General features: G+C 35.1%; 1 protein-coding gene across 6 annotated transcripts in view; it reads right to left on the reverse strand.

Annotated features, from left to right (window-relative positions):
* The window catches only part of LOC127948816 (TBC1 domain family member 1), a 54,567-nt gene that overhangs the window by 34,191 nt on the left and 2,513 nt on the right, over positions 1–17,863 (reverse strand). For 3 of the 6 annotated variants that reach the window (XM_052545571.1, XM_052545572.1, XM_052545573.1), the window contains exons 4-5: positions 3,351–3,647; positions 2,675–2,869 (exon numbers count right to left, since the gene is read on the reverse strand). In XM_052545571.1, coding sequence (XP_052401531.1) covers positions 2,675–2,869; positions 3,351–3,647 — 492 coding nt within the window. Of the gene's footprint in view, positions 1–2,674; positions 2,870–3,350; positions 3,648–10,102; positions 10,262–13,416; positions 13,902–17,863 lie in introns of those variants that run through there. The other 3 variants (XM_052545576.1, XM_052545574.1, XM_052545575.1) reach the window with 3 other exon arrangements.

Here is a 17,863-nt window from a genome sequence, read left to right on the forward strand (position 1 = left end):
GTGGTACAAGTTCAAGCATGATACAGTCGTACCAGCTTTTCACCACATAAATAGGACATGAAATATTGATTTGAGAAGAAACCATTTTAAAATCTTACCCGTGTTTCTTATAATCCATTACAGATTACAAAACAATTGTTCTAGCAGAGACTAGACTTTAACAATATTACCATAGGCCTACTAATCATACCAAAGCATTTCTGTAAACTTTACTGCATAAAAATCATTGCTTCGTCCGTGTCAAATGTTCATTCAGAATCATCTCTGATCAAAATGCTGTCACTGTATGTTTGCTTTCTGCATGCGGCCAGCATAAGCGTGTTGTCTGACATGAGAGACTGGGTCATACATAAAAACACATTCAATTCAGACTTCAAAATCACAGCTCAACTTAAATATAATTTCTTCAGCAGCACAGCCGATGAAAAAAGTGCAGGAAAAAGACTGGTCTGATTTATGGGCACAGGCTATAGTATACTGTCACTGTGTGTAAGATCACAGACTGTTCATATCTTCAGAAAACATTAAGAAAACATGCACACATTATGACCATTTCTTCCCCTTTGGATGATTACATACAGTTTCTAAGAAAAAAAAAACTAACACAAATTTACACAATAGTCTGCACATCACCACACATTTGGTGTGACTTCCTTATGACCTCCTTATGAAGAAAAGACCAAACAAATAAACCTGGAACAAAGTGGCTGCATTGCAGTTTCATAAAATTGTTGCTGCTGCTGCAGGCAACTTGTGTTTTTTTATTTTTTTGTCAATTGTTAATTGTGATGCTCAACATTATTGCTAGGTAATTTCCTGCTGAGGAGCGGACAGCTTCCCGTCAGTCAGAGAAAAAGGAAGTGCTAATCAGATTTGGCCAACAATATGCTTAGCTTGCTGTGTGCTTCTTTGAACATTAAATGACACAGCACAGTCCCAATTTTAACTGTGTGCTTCTAGATTAGACTATAACAAAATATGAAAGTGTGCATCCCCTCACATATTCATGTGCACCAATCAAACTACAAGTAAAACAAATCATTCATTAATTGGTCTAACCTAACTAGTTAATTAGAAGCTTAATATACCTAAGCATTATATCCACTTTGTAACTGCACTACCATTCAAAAGATTGGGGTCATTACAAATTGACATTCTTTTGAAACAAAAATAATATTTTGATCCATTTTTATTTCAAATAACTGCTATTATTTATGAACTTTCTATTCAATAAAGAATTTTCAAAAAAAGGATTGAGGTTTCCACAAAACATTAACCAGCACGGCTGTTTGTTATACTAATAATTATACTACAGATCGATGGCTGATGAAATTTCAGCATTACCAGCACAGGAACAAAAAAATAATAATTACAAATTAAGTAGAAAACCATATCACCACAATATTACTACTTTTGTTGTATTTTTCACAACAAATTGTTGAATGTAAGAAAGTTTTTTCAAACAAATCAAAATATCTAACAGACCCCAAACTAATGAATTGTAGTGTACAATTTAAAACATATTTGATATTTTTGATATTTATATAATGCAATGACATGCCGTCAGTATGAAACAGAAGTGGTGCTCGTCTATTCTTCCCTATTGTGATGTATATCTGAGTGAACCGGCTTCTCAAATCAGATAAATAAAATAAAAAAGTAGAATGGGACTTGATTTTCTCCATCAGGAACTGAATGGATCTTTGGATCACTGTCATTGGCTACTGCTGCGATCTCACATGATTGACAGATTGCCGGAGGGGAGAAGTTCCCATTCCCATTCCGAGTCTAGTAATAATAATAATAAAAATAATAATAATTTATTATATTTATAACATTTATGATAAACACTACACATTAACAAAAAATAATTTTAATTTAAGACTTTATAAGTGTGATTTTTGGGCTACTGTAATTGAACAGATTTGTTTGTGAAGAAGCAGTGATGGTTTTAGCACAGACTTGTTTCAAGAGAATCTCTATGTCCTTAAGGCCACAACACTGACATACCATCTCACACTTCACATGGGGGTGAGGAACGGGGAATTCAAAGTGAGAGAGACAGAGAGAAAGAGCGAGGGAAAAATAAAAGAAAGACCATAAAATACATTTGACTGATGCTGCACAGTGCTATGACCATAAAAGTGCCACATGCAGATGAATAAACATAAGACATGCTGCCCTCTCATGAGTCATGCTGATAACGCCACAGAACATGCACTTTACAATGTTTCACTGTGTGCCATATCTCTACAGAAAAATATTAAGACAAAATATTAAGAGAGCGTCTTTGAAACCGTCAGAAGACAACCAACCCGGTTTCTGTAGAGCTTCAGAGATAATGTTGTTTATATCTTGTACATGTTCATTTAACATACCAAGAAACTTTGAAATCATCATACAATCCACAATCGCAATTGTTTTTTTTATAAACAAAGAGTGCACTGCTTTAGCTATGGTGTTTCAACTAAAATTCATTTTGTGGATTATGTGGTTAAGGTGCCAACATACAGATTTAGGAAAAGCTAATTTTATACTGAAAAAGGTGAATGAGAAGCAGATTTCGATGTGATCTACATAAGAACAAACAAAAGGACCTGAGCTAAACAAAGGTGAAAGAGCTGCAGTTGCTTATATTGGCGCATGTGTGTGGTGGAGAGTGTGTGTCACTCACCGTGAACAGCATGGTTCTGTTCTCCTGTAAGCTAGTGGGCTGGACCCCGGTGGCTTCGTCTGCTGCCCGTCGCTGGAGCTCTGTTGAGAGGCCGTTCTCATCCAATGCCTGCAGAAACGGCAAACTCTGATCTCTTTTAAAAAACAGAGGGCGCTTTCCTCCTCCATCTGCTCCCTCGTTCGTTCCATTCACCATCTAAAAGAAAAAAAAAAGATCTATTAAACACTCAATTAAATTAAAAGACAAAAAAATTACATTTTCAAAATAAACAGGGTTGTTATAGAATATACATATTAAAACCAGACCTATGTTAATGTAAAATAATAATATAGTATAATATAATACAGTGTGGGGAAGATATTCGATTATTTACAGTAATTATTGGAGACTATCACTGACTTGTGTGCTTTGCTGCAGTTTGCAAACATTGCAAGATTAATTTGATCAACTGAATAATATTTGAATAGACTAAAAGCCCTAATGTTAATATAAAAAGAAGGAAATTAAAAATCGAATGCAAAATTTATCACATTAATCACAATACTAAGTGCTTTCTACATCAATGAAGGGTCAGAAAAAAATTCCAAAAGTTGAATATAGTACATATCCAGTATCTAGTTTATACAGTGTCTAGTGTCTAGACTGAGAATCTAAAAACATGAATGTTGATTGGAACCTGATTGAGCGAGAAAGCCCGTCTGATGCCTGCTGCAAGTGATCCTGTGACGCTGACACGTCCAAACTTCTCAATACACTCATCTATTAGTGCAGGTGGTGCTTTCTTATGGGCCACCACCACTCGCCCACAGAACAACACCTCAAACTTCTTGGCAAAGGCTGTAGCTGCATCAGCAGCCGTTGCTGTGGAGCAGGAGGCATCTGCCTGGCCGTTGCTAGGCAGAGGTGAGGGAGTGTCTTCTTGTCGTGCAGAACTTTTGCCGGCCTGCCTGAGAGTGCTGATGATCTCTGGAACCTGGAGGACAGATGCAAAAACAGAATGAGGTCAAGTATGCAATGTAAATTAACCCCTTTAAGATCACACTGACCGATATGCATCACAAAACTATTACCATAGAAATGCCCTTTTCTTAGTCAGCCACACAGAAAACGTACATGGTGCACATTTTTGACAAATGGAAAAAGTATGCACAACAGTAACAAAGATATGACTTTCAGTTCCATGTAGGAAAGGCTATTCCACACTAAAAAAGCAGTGCCACTCCATAACTCACATCCATCATACAGAAACGAGTGAAACTACCAGAGCATTTACCACCAACCAGATCATTTTCCACAGAGACATTTAAAAAAAAAAAAAACAACTGTAGACATTTTCCAAAGTTCCTCTTTTAACAAGGCCAAAAACAGATGGATCTATTAAACTGGAATGTTGTTTTCTGCAGAGGTTGAGCTAATGCAAGTCAAGTGTGCTAATGTGAGTTGTTATGGTGTGTTTAAACTAAATTTATCCCATCACGCCCATGTACTTATATTAATCAAGACAAATCCGGTATTAAAAAAACACTACTCAAGATATACCTCACTGACAGACTACTGCACAAACGGTCACCTCACTGTAAAGGGCAGGAGAGTGCATTCAAGCTGTTTGCACAAGACAGCTGCAGCATTTAACAGCAGATGGTTGTTTTTCTGCTAATCGAATCTTTAATTCACTGGAATGCGGAGCTAAGTTAAAGTCTATTTCAGCAACATCCATGGAAAAAACAAAAAGCTACACAGGCTGGCCCAGGAGAAAACAGCGAACACTGGGAAAATACCTCAGGCTATAGCACAAGCTCAATTTGGAGTTGTTTTAAGCACTGAATGATTTAAGCATGTGACCAGGAAGTCAATGTAGTTCCACCCTAATCTACTTCTTGTCATTCAATAACTTTTAAAGTATAATATTACCACCACTTTGGTCTTTTGTGGGACATACATTATATTAAGGGGTCAAAAACATTGAACTTTGAAGTAGGCTTGGCTTCTGGGATGCTAACTGCGCAGTGGACCCAAACCTTGGACATGTCCCAGTTAAAGATGCTGCAACCAATTTTAATTTGTAAATGGCAAGTAAATAAACATTTAAAAAATAAACAAAAAACACCAGAAAACTAGCCACTAAGACTAGCCATTCTCTGCTGTTCTCTGGTTGGCAAGAATCAGATTAAATGTCTCTTAAAAACATATTTATACTGCATTTCACAAAATGTCAAAGCAAGTTGCATTTAATATGTAGGGATCATTAAACTTACATATTTTCAAAGCTGACTAATTGATGGGTTGCCTGAATGACATTTACAAATCAAAACATTAAAAGGACAGTCCACCCAAAAAATTTAAATCATAATTTATTTCTATTGTAGGCAAAACAACAAAGAACATATTGTAAAGAATGTTGGTAAACAAACTGTTTCAGTTCCCACTTTCATTTAGTGCGTTCATGATTATTTTTCGTGTACTCAATATTTGTGTGTGTACTGTGTTTATTTATTATGTATATATAAATAAACATGCATGTATGCAATAAAAAAAAAATATTTATATATTAAATTTATTTATAAATATATAAATATATATATATATACACACACATATATACACACACACAAAGATATATATATATATATATATATATAAGTTTACCATCATCAAACAAAAGCGATTCTGTTCAAAATGAAGACACAAAGTAATTGGATGCTTTCTGGTTCTCAAATGTTAGTAGAGCATGTGATATACCTGCTAGAACACCTGTGTGAACTAGGAGAGAACTGACTTTCTACACCAAGGGAAAATGACCTTGGGTCAAACTGGTTAAAAGTGAAGTTAGTTATGAGAAAAACTATTTTCATCACTTGTTTGCAGTTGCAACTAAGTTTGATATTTTAATTGTGGCTTTAATATGTTCAAATATGTTTTGTGGCCTCAGAGTGAGCATACAAAGAATGTGGCTAGTGCATTAGGGTAGAGAGCACTAGGGCTGCACAATGTGTCGGTTAAGCATCGATATCGCAATGTACGAATCCACGATAGTCACATCGCAGCTGCTCCCCGACCCTTGACGAATGTGATTCGCGGATTAATTGCACAGCTTAACCATCATAGAGTGAAAGTTTATAATTTGCATATGTTTTTAAGTCCTGTCAGTTTAACGGGGCGCATATAAGAACGAGCAGAGAGAGAGAGAGATAGAGCGAGCCCCGGCCACGCGTGCACACTCACCTTCACCGTCTTCAAACACCACGAACGCTGTCTTGCTCTCTCTCCCTCGCGTATATTAATTAAAATCAATTGACATGATGGTCTCAAAAAAAAAAAAAAAAAAACACTAACCGAGTGATTAAATGTTTTCTGTGTTGTCAAATCTTGTGCGATATCCTAAACTGCAGAGATAATTACACAGCGCGTACCGTACACGTCTGATTCGCGAACTAATGATTCCTTTGAACCGATTAAATTTAATGAATGGTTTAAACAACTGACCTGTCCAACACTGAACTCACGAGACGTCTGAACTGGTGTATAAAAAAATCTGTAACACTTTATAATAATGTTCTATTTATGAAACTATTTAACTACATTATTTAACATTTACTATTAATAAACTGCACTTCTACAACATTGTTCATTTCAACATTTAGGCTATAGCCTTCATTGTTGAAATCAAAAGTTGTACAGTATTTGTTAACATAGTTAATGCACTGTAAAGTAACATTACCAAACAATGAAAAGCTGTGTTTTTATAAACTAAGATAAACAAAGATTAATAAATATAGTAACAAAAGTATTGCTCGTGCTCGTGGTAAGATCATGTTAGTTGATATGTTAACAATTCAAATCATATCCTAGTTAACTGGTTCTGTGCTTATGTGTATTTGTGCTGGTTTAAACTTACTACACTCTCAGCTATCTGATGGAGATGTGGAGATGTACTATGATTAGCTAAAGAACCGGTCCCACTTTATATTATGTGGCCTTAACTACTATGTACTTACATAAAAAATAAATACAATGTACTTATTGTGTTCATATTGTATTGTAAAACACTTTTGCTGCTATTGAGGTGGGATAGGGGTAAGGTTAGGGAGAGGGTTGGAGGTATGGATAAGTTTAAGGGTGGGTTAAGGTGTAAAGTATGGGTCAACAGTGTAATTATAAATGTAATTACAGAAATATAACACAGATGTTATTACATGTAGTTTTTTTTTAAAATGTAAGTACAATGCAAAAACATGAATGTACACAATAAGTACATTGTACTAAATTATTAATTAAAATGTAAGTAAATAGTAGTTAAGGCCACTTAATATAAAGTGGGTCCAAAGAACCTTATCAAAAGGCCACTATGAAGGCAATCTGGTGCAAACCCTTTGGCTAAACAAAGCTATCGCACAGCTGAATGTTTCAGAAGGAGCGCTTTCATTAGAGCATGTGGTACCTAGTGTGTAGATATCAAAGCATTTTCTTTTATGTGCCTGATTCAGCATGTGCTAGTGTGTGAGTCAAAGTGTGTGTGCATGTTTATGTGAAAACAGTTGAGCCTAATCATCAGGATATGAGACCAGGATATCATGTTGGATACTGATTCATCATGACCAAAAATACTCTTCTCTGTCTTAAATAAAGGAGTTGAAGGTCTTACTTTGAATCCAGAAGCACAATCAACCATAGTTAAGTGTTAGTAGATCCTCAGATTTTGCTACTCATTAATAATTATATATATTTCAGAGTGAAATGGGATATTAAAAAAGATCAACATTTCCAACATGTTGGTATAATGTCTGCTAGAAAGAAAAAGGTTGTTTTGTTTTGTATTAGTGTAAAATGTTTAAAAATAATAATACATTCCATGTAGTGTCCATTTTGTTCATTTAACATTTAATATTGAAGGCAAAATATATATAAATCAGAATCTATGACAAAAATACTATTATTGAAATAGGTCAGTGGATAGTTCAGCAGCAAAAGATAGATACCCTAGATTCTAGAAAAATCACAGGTGCGCAATTTTATAAAATCTAGTGAAATGTTTTTTACAAATAAAAGTGAAGTCTAAATTCTGCTAAAATGTTACACATTGCTCTTTGTATTGTTGTAAAATACATTCTTGAAAAAAAGTATATACATTTATATAGAAATCTAAAATATGTTTCTTTTAAATTTATAGCACATTAAAAAAAAAAGGCAGCAACATATCATAGATAAGACAGAACAAGAAAGACTGTTAATAACCTTTGTGCCAATGTAAAATACACTATAGAGGGTCACAGAGTGCGTATGAGCATCCCATGCTCAGAATGGTGAGCTTGGAACAACACAGAGTCACAGTGCACAGGCTGTGCAGCCCTCGGAGTCTGCATAGAACAGTTAGTACAACACACATGCGTACTGCGTAGCCTTTGGAATTCTTCAGCTTTTACAACATACGAGCTCCTCTGCTCATATTCATCTTCAGTTCTTTCTTCACAGCAGTTCAGTCAGTGTACTGTTTGAGTAAAATAATTATTCGGGGATATTGGTTTATTTCGACTCAGAGGGAGTGTTAGCCACGTTAAAAAAGTGAATGACTTAAGTCATTTGTGTATTGATGCTTGCTGGAGATACGAATCGTTTCAAACGATTCAGTTCGATTTGGTAAACTGGTTCAACTAGTTCACTAAGAAGAACCGGTTAAATCAAACAATTCGTAGAGTATTAATTCTGTGCTTTAGTTTATGGAGCCTTTTCTTTGAACAGTTATAAACCTTAGTTACTGTGGGCTCTTGAAAAGGGTTTCATCATTTTGACTGTAGTAACTGAACGCGACACGCAGTTCTGAATGGAGGATGACACACAGTCCCAGCGGAAAGAAGAGTTTATGTGAACTTGAATTTAATGACTTCAATATTAGTTCAAAGTTCCACTTTGAACTATGGAACAGCTTCAGAACATTTGAAATATGTGCACGACAATGTTTTGTGCCTTTCATGGAGCTCAACAATAACACAGAATAGTATACGCACAATATCGGAATTGGATCGGTCTCGTCTGACCGATACTCGATCCGCAGCCAATGCCAGTATCGGAGGCGATACCGATCCTGAGTTTAGGATCGATGCATCCCTACAACCAACTCACACATTTAAAAAAAGAAAAAAGTTATTAGTATAGTATTCCTGTACCTTAAACAGAAGAGCATGGGGCTAGCAAGCCCAAGGTCATGGGTTCAACTGAATGCTTGAATTGATCAAATGTATACATAAAATGCAATGGAAGTCACTTTTAAGCATCTTTTAAGCATCAGATTTAAGCATCTGCCAAATGTATAAATGTTAATGTATTATTGTGTTAACTATTAAAAAGCATTTATTTTACTTTGGAATAATGTGCACTGATGAACTGTACACAATAAGAGTAGAAAATGTGAATTAAAAGAATTGTTCTTTCAGAAATGAAAATAAAAACTTCATGTTTAACTTTCATTTTTGGGTGAACTATTCCTTTAAGTAGCTAAATGATCAGTTTCATGTTGACTCCCCGATCCAGTCTGGATCCAAAACTGACAAAATTGACTACAGCAGCACACCCATTGAGTTAATCTGAACTTAGCTTTGAAAGATGTAACCAATTTCAGCTTCCTAAAATAACCTGAATAACCTGTATCTGTATAACTGTGTTTCATAAATCTGCAGTAATCTCTCATCTGATTTTTAAATCTGCTTGTACCTTGCTAAAAGGATTCACCCAAACAAGGCCTTTAATTTATTTAGTGCAGCATTCTAAAGGAATAATTTGATTGGTTATCACAGTGTGAGAGAGTAATTTCATTGGCCCATTTTTTTTTAGATGAGAATGAAAACAAGAAAACAACAGAACGGGAAGAAATTTAATCAACATCCTTAAACGCTCACAGACTAGTCTGGAAGCAGTGCTAACAGAAAATAAGAGAAGTCTGATAAATGCTGTTCTGCAATGGAAAAAAACATTGAAAAAGACCATCAAATGATATTTAATGTACTTTCAGTCTATGTTAAACAAGTTACTTCTTTTTGTTGTTATTCTCATGAGTCAATAAGCTTTTGTGCCAAAGTGGATGAACTTGTATATTCAAGTAGCAACAAGGCTTGTCTTGCATAACAGCTTATTGCAGTCAGGAATATCAGAGAATAATTGGCTATGCATAAGCAGACTACAATGTCTTTATTCTGTTTGAAATGCTAAAATAAGACTAACACACAATACAGCTGAGATGCTTCAAGGGTCAAATTTTTGATCTCAGACTATTTACTGAGGAAGACAACAATGGGAACCATGCTGTCACACAAATGACCAGTAAACTAATAAAGGACATCAAAGGAAATATATGCCACACATTATGTATGATTCACTTGAAAGGTTGTGATCATAAATAACAAGGAACACTTTCTCAAACACACCTAAGTAACTCACCTGACCCAGCCATCTACGCAGAGAAGGCATGTCCAAACCTGATCGTCACCTTCTTGTGTTCTCCCTCATCCCATCTATATATCTCTTTTCCGCACTTTTCTGCGTTCTCACCCTTACTTCCCTGTACCTTCAGAGGGTAAGTGTGAGTCCCTCAAAGCTTCCTCTGTTCTTTTCTGTCCCTCCCTCTCTCCCTCTCTTAGCCGTTCCTCTGTTTTTTTAGGACCTAGGGCTGACTCTTGCTCCGCCTGCCCTGCTGATTCAGAACAATGAAGTTTAGTCAGAGCGGCGCACCGTGACATCCTTCTAGGAAGATCACCTTGAGTAACGCAGCAAAGTTACAATCTCTCATACTCTCCTCCTCCCTTCTCTTCTCCCTCTGGGATGGCTTTCTCTGCGGTAACAGGTTTGCTGCTTACCGTTTAAAGATGCAAGCCTGTCAAAAAACACTGGCATGCATTCATGGACTAATCTCATGTAAACATCAACTGGAAAAATTTATAATAAAAATAAATACATTTATTTTTCAAGACACCTTTTCAAATTTCGGATTATGCTGGTAGTTATGTATCCCTCTCAGTCGCGAAGAACAAGCCACGGTTTTCTGTGCCCAAGAACACTTAAGACAGACAAACACATGGTCTGTTCGTAACACACACACTCACTCGCACAGAGGAAGTCAGGAGGGCTGGAACAGTGAGTAATCCAAATATAAAGAGAAGTCAGTGCCCTTGCAACTTGGCATGAGCACAGAAGAGCAGAAAACCCCTTAACAAACAGCTCCTGTCCCTCAGTGGAAGAGTGAAAGTGGCAGACAGCTTTGGTCAAGATCAGGTTATTATAAGCAAACAAAGCACCAAGATCTTGGCTCATTCAACAACTTAAAGAAGTCAAAGTGAACTGAAGTTGAAATGCTCTGGGCATTTTTATCTACAAATACCTTGACAGTTAAGTTGATGAACAGCTTGGGTGAGTCACAAACAGCTTAACAGCTGTTAGAATATCCATTAAAAAAATAGCTTGCCTCAGCAAAACAAACCCATTAACATCCAAACAAGGGAGGGGACAAAGAGATAGACAGAACCCAAGGGAGTCTGGGAAGTGCCACACAATTCCAACCCTGGAAAAAAAAAAAACAGCTTTGATTTTATCCAGACACACATACACACAATGCTGGAAAATGTTCGGACAAGAGGGACATACAATCCAGACAAACGTCAGAGATAATTTACTTTCTTTTAAATCGCTGTGTTATGTTACAAATATTTACATTAATGTATCTGTCATATTTCACTGTGTTATAGACTTTAAAACAACAGTTTGATAGAACAAAAAAAGTGACTCACAAACATTTCCCATGAGTCCAGAGCGCCCACACACAAGACCACAATCTCAAAGTTCAGGTTTTTGAGGTCATCAAGTCACAGGAAGAAAGAGGAAATACTAGACGATGATGTCATTTAGTTAACACAACCTCTACTCAACTAAACAGCATAATTAGCCATATGATAACTGAGATAAAATGCAAGGAACAACCCATATCCGGCTAGCTGGCATAACATTTCAAGCACTGACATCATATTATCAAAGTCAATTAATAAAAATTGTTAAAACTGAACAATAATTATCAAATAAAAAAAATCATAATTTTAATAGGATAATTCAAAAAGAAATTATTAGAATAGACTTATAGTGTAAGTCTAATTATTTTATGTAAATACTTTAATTAAATGTTAGAATAATCAACGGTTTCTTTAAACCTCAGACTAGACTATTACTTTCAGCAGTATAAGAGTTCTAAAACTTGAATTATGCAAATAGTTTAATTTAAATATTTAATAAAATAAAAAATAATAAAAAAAAATAATAGTTTGGAATAGAACAGTACTATTACTATTAGTATAATAAACTATGATATATAATAGATTAATTAAAACTCAGAACAGACTAATAGCCTAGTAAAAAAAAATTACTAAAATAATGTGAACTGTCAATGACAATTCAGAACTTATTCAACCATTAATTTTACTTAATTTTAATTTTCTCATCAAATACATATATGAAATATTCTTCTATACATCCACGGTACAAACAAACACAGAACAACAGGTTTTTAAGTTCACTGTTAAAAATGAAAAGCTTGTAAAGTACACACAGGTTGAGGAACTGTTTGAAAGGAGGAGAGAGCACTGGTCACATGAGGTGGAACTGAGTGTGGGACATGTGACTGTGACACACACCTCTAAAAGAAATGAGGTGGTTCCATTTACTACCGAAAAATCTGTGGCAGCACGAAAACAGGAAAACTACAGGAAAAACTGATGGAACTACTGGACTACACTATGCACAACGCAATGTTATTAAAAACCAGACATTAAGACAACCATTACATAAGTAAACATAAAAAATGACAAGCTGGGAGAAAATGATCAATTATATTAATTGCCTTCATTCATGAGCAAACATGACTATGTAAATGATTGGCATTTGGCATGCACACACTTCCCTTCTTGTTCTTGACCGTTCCTTCCTCTCACAACACATCTGACACTCCATCAGGCTAGGCTCACTTCACAATGCCTTGAGAGTCATTAGTCTATGAACAGACTGTTGTTTGAATGAGCACACTTACTGAACTGAACCAACTGCACCACCCTTTTGCTCTCAACATTAATTCACTGTATTGGATTTACTACATATAAACCACTGCTTTAATCTATCTCAACCCCAAAATCAGCTTTCAACAATTAAAATCTCTCCCTACATACAGATGAATACTGTACAACAGCTACTGTAACTGTTGACTGAATGACCAAAAACCGCCTTTATTTACATATATTAATCCAGACTTGGATTTTGCCCACCTTAATCGTACAATACTAACGTTACTTTTTGACCGTAACCATAATATTCGAACTAATATTTTATAAGCAAACTGACAGACTGGTTCTGTCTCAAAATATAGTGAACTACCTAACTAGACAGCATTGTGATGCCTTTCTGCGCGTTATGAACATTTGAATCAATGCCCAGAAACGCAGTCTAGGTAGGCAGCTCGGTAAGTTTTGAAACTGAAATACTAAGACAACTTTACAAAGAAAGTGAATCATCTACATACACTCTCTAATGCTTTATATAAAATACTGAAAACTTAACGAGGGGAAAACGAAACAATTATAGGGCAGAACAAAGGGATTAATTTTTGGGCTAATGTTCACTAAACTCTCATTAGTGGCTACCCGACTAGCTTACCATGCTAACACACATTACACTTTTCAACTAAACAAATTCCAAACCAAGTTCATATAGGTACTCACGGTCTCCTGCTCGCTTTTCACATCCCTCCGCAATAAATGAAAGATGTGGAAGCGCGCTTTCATCGCTTCAGCCATCCAGATCTCATGGAGAAAGTGAAACTTAACTGGGAGTTTGTAGTGTGTGTAACGTTAGCCGTTTGAACGGCGCTCAGTGGGATGTGACGGCAGCCTAACATTCAAACTATGGGAGAAAATTCCAAAAATTGTACTGGAGTATCAGAATCACATCCACGGGGACACAAGCACTGTTTTCAGCCGGGTTTTCTGACAATGTTCTGTTTGGTGGAAAGTGTTACATTGTGAGATAAAAATAAGTTTCGTTCAGATCCTATGGGAAGGGAGTTGCATTAATCTAGTTGCAGTACAGATTAAACTTACTTTAGTTAACTTTAGACTAGGGTTACAATTTATAAGTAATAATGTTAATGGTTTGTTGGCTAAACTATTTACTCACTCTTCATTCGTTGAAGATTTTTCAAGTTCAGGATTTGACCACCACCTGGTGGCAGATAGGATTGTATACAATCCTGTACTGTTGACAGGCATAACATTTTTTCTATTTACTCAAATATTTTTCATCACACATTATAAATGATAACGCTGTATATACTGTCAGACTGCAGGAACATATAGTTTAACATATAATTTCATAAATATTTTCATTACAAATAATACATATTAAATATAAATCATTTTCTCCTGTTTATTTTTTTAATTGCAAATTATAAGTCTAACCATTTTTTCAAACATTTTGAATCAATAAACATACATTTTAAAATATCATTGTATTTATGTAATTTGCTTTACTGACATAAGCACTGATGGCAATCATATTTTCCAACATAATTTGAGAATGATTCAAAGAGCATCTTGTGTGTTGTTTTCAGAAAAATTTTTTTTATTATTATTTACCAATTTAAATGTGTAATACGCTGTCAGATGTTTGGACTTCACAACAGGAACAAAAGTGACTCTCCAAAATTCTAAACTTAAATATATTCAGTGAGACATGTTATTTTATACGATTCAATCAGTTCTGTGTCCATCGTATCTCACTATCTCTCACTATCTCTCTGTCCTACTTAAATTGATCCGGTCCCTTGATACTGTAACGGATATATCTCTCTAATCTTTTTCCCTTACTAGAAACAGCAAACACATCTGCCTCATTAAAGTATTATAAATATGTTGCATGAGCAATCGAGGCTGAACAAAAATAAATAAATTAATACTTCTTGTTTTATCTGGAATAATGATAAATATGAAATAAAATGTTAAAATACATTCAGTTTTAAAAGTATAGCCGCAAGACTTAAACCTATTATACATGTTGGCATGCTACTAGATTGACAAAATCACTAAATAACTTTGTGTAAAGTTATATCGACTTTTTCACCTCCTGTAAGTTCTAACAGTTCGGACACTGCGTGAATCAGAGGTAAAAAAACAACAACAACAAAAAAACTATATAAATACTGTTCAGTTTCTTTCACAGACTGATCTTTTTGTGTCTTTACACATCAATGTATCATCACAAACCGCATAGTTTAATATGGATTTGTCTGTGCATGTTTTTTTTATTCTCATAGATTCTGTTACCATTTGCCATGCATTGAATGGCTGAGTGACTAAAACTCAATTTGTGTTCTACAAAAGAAACAAAGTCACCCTCAACTTGGATGCCCTGGGGGTAAGCAGATAAACGTAAATTTTCATTTTTGGGTGAACTATCCCTTTAATATCTACATCTACATAAATTAAAAACAACACTCAGATAAAAGTGTGCAGTCTTTCTGTGAATCCCATGTGTTTAAAGATTGTGGTCATAACTACAACAACAGTAGGGTCCAAGGCGCATTTTATTTCAGAATCATCATTGGTCCAATTCATTTTAACATAAAAAGAAATGCAATATACAGTGCTCTCCACCCACAGAAAAACATAATTTGCACCATAAATTGTGTAATTCATCTCCATACATTAGCATGGAAGCCAATTTCCACCACTGAATAAAAATAAAAATGTAATTGCAACTTTTTATCTCACAATTGTGACTTTTTTTCCTCATAATTGCATGATAAAAACTCACGATTATGAAAAATTCTATCAGAATTGCGAGATATAAACTGGAAATTATTTTCTCAGAATAGTAAGATATCAACTCGTAACTGTGATAAGCTCAGTCTGTTTTCTCCTCAGAATTGGACTTTATAACTCGCAATTGTGACTTGTCACAATTCTAAAAAATAAACTCAAAATTGCAAGAAAAAAGACGAGTTCATATCTCGTTATTCTTACATTATTTCTCAGAACTGCACATTTATATCCTGCTATTCTGACTTTTTAACTCAACTGAAATCAACTGCAAGCACAAAGGCCACACCTCAAAATCCAATCAACAACCAATGGACAGAACCAAGTCATCACCATGTATTTTTTTCTATTTTGGTAATACATTACACTTAGATTTACATCACAATATTTAAGAAAAGATCAGTCACTTCTTCTTTTTCATCACACCTTTAAGTTACCCATAACTACATATAAAACACATAGCTTAAATTCAATATTTTTTTTCACAGCTGTCACTCTAATATTACAGAGATATTATGACCAACATGAAGAATGCAAAGTTATTTGGTGTATGCTAAGCTGTTGAGCCAAAGGCCGAAGCACAGCTGTGGGGTCTCAGTCTCACATGAAAGATGTGGAATTATCTTTGTTAGTATTGTGGTTAAATTGGCTGGTGAAAAGCTTACATGACAGCTGATAATTTATGGTTAAATGAAGAGGACATTCAACTGTTGTTATTCAGTTTAAAAAAAGAACACAGTGTGTGGAGTTGAGGCAACACCACTATGATCTCAGACATCTCAGACATTCAGACTTGCATGCACACAATGATTTTGGAAAGTGTGAGTGCATGAGTAACAGCTGGTCAAAAGACAGCGACATAAACACGCGTCTATCTCTCTGTCTGTTTACCACGGAAATAAAAAGTCACCAGGAGTCCGTAGCCACATTGTGGCTGGCTCACTGAAACAGGAAACTGTTACTATGACAACTTAGATCTACATCCTGCCTAAATGCAGGTTGATGAAGGAAGCTTCACGATTTATTTCTCAGACACTCCATCACTACAAATCAATATTCATGAACATTCTGTCCACTGCAATTAACCAGAGTTGTTTACTGCTACAATAAAGATATCCCTTTGTTCTCATATTTCACAAAATATTATTTAGATCTGAACTGGGTTTTAGCTTTATTGCATATAACTGAAAGGAACAAGTCAACAGTCATGTGAAACTGGAGTCAAAGTTCAAAGTTCAGTTTTTCTCTCATAAACCCACACACATACTGTACACAAACCTCTTGCTTTTTATTACCTTTATTGCCACATTTGCTAAACTTTACATGAAATTTGCACCCTTTCATTAACCTTCATGATAAGTGTTGCTGGTTGTTGAAAAAAATCACAATTGCTATTGCTTATACTTGCATACTTTAAAGATTAAACTTCTAAGTTTTCAACTTTTTTATTTGATGAAATTGCTGAGATGTGAGCCATTACGTTTATAACAATTGAAAAGACATGAAAATGATGTCATTTATTCACCCTCAAGTCTTTCCAAACCTGTATGATTTCTGTTGAATATAAAAAAAAATATTTGAAAAATGTTTTTGTCCAGATTAGTGAAATTAGTGAAAAAGTTCCTAATATTCTTCAAAATAACTTCTATTGTGTTCCACGAAGAAAATAAATCATACAGGTTTTAAAACCATGAGGGTGAGTTAATGATGACGGTATCAATCCCCTGAAATTGGGGTAGCCCAATAATAAGAGTAACCCCCAAAACACCTTAACAACCGCCCTACAATGGCCTGGCATCTACCTGTACCACTCTAGCATTGTGGTGGAGTGTTTTGCATGGACACCACTCTTTTAAAAATGACTTTATGGTTGTTTTCACTGATTTTCATTGAGCTGTTACAGTACTGTTTCTTATTTGAACAAAACTCATCCACAGTTGCACACACCCATGAGAAGGGAGGGCTGACATTTAAACATCTGAGCTTTCCTTCATCAAAGTAGATTCACTTCAAAGTCATGTGAGAAAAACATCTATGGTTAACCTCTATAGTTCTAACAGCCACAAACATACCATTTTATTGTTATAGTAACAATGCTTGGGATGAAAGTTTATTTCCTCCATGAAATAAAAAGGTAACTGTGATCTTTCTTATCTCACAATTGTTTAGCTGTACCTTGCAATTGCGAACTGACATCATGCAGAATTCTGCATGTGCATGTAGTCAGGTTATCTAAATATTCTGGGGTAAAAAAAAAAAAAAAAAGGAAGAAGAAGAGAATTGCAAGACATAAACTTAAATTTCAAGAGAAAAACGCAAATTGCAATTGCGAGTTTATAAATTTCATTTAAAA

This window comes from Carassius gibelio, chromosome B1 (assembly GCF_023724105.1).
Source record: "Carassius gibelio isolate Cgi1373 ecotype wild population from Czech Republic chromosome B1, carGib1.2-hapl.c, whole genome shotgun sequence".
NCBI classification, from domain to species: Eukaryota; Metazoa; Chordata; class Actinopteri; order Cypriniformes; family Cyprinidae; genus Carassius; species Carassius gibelio.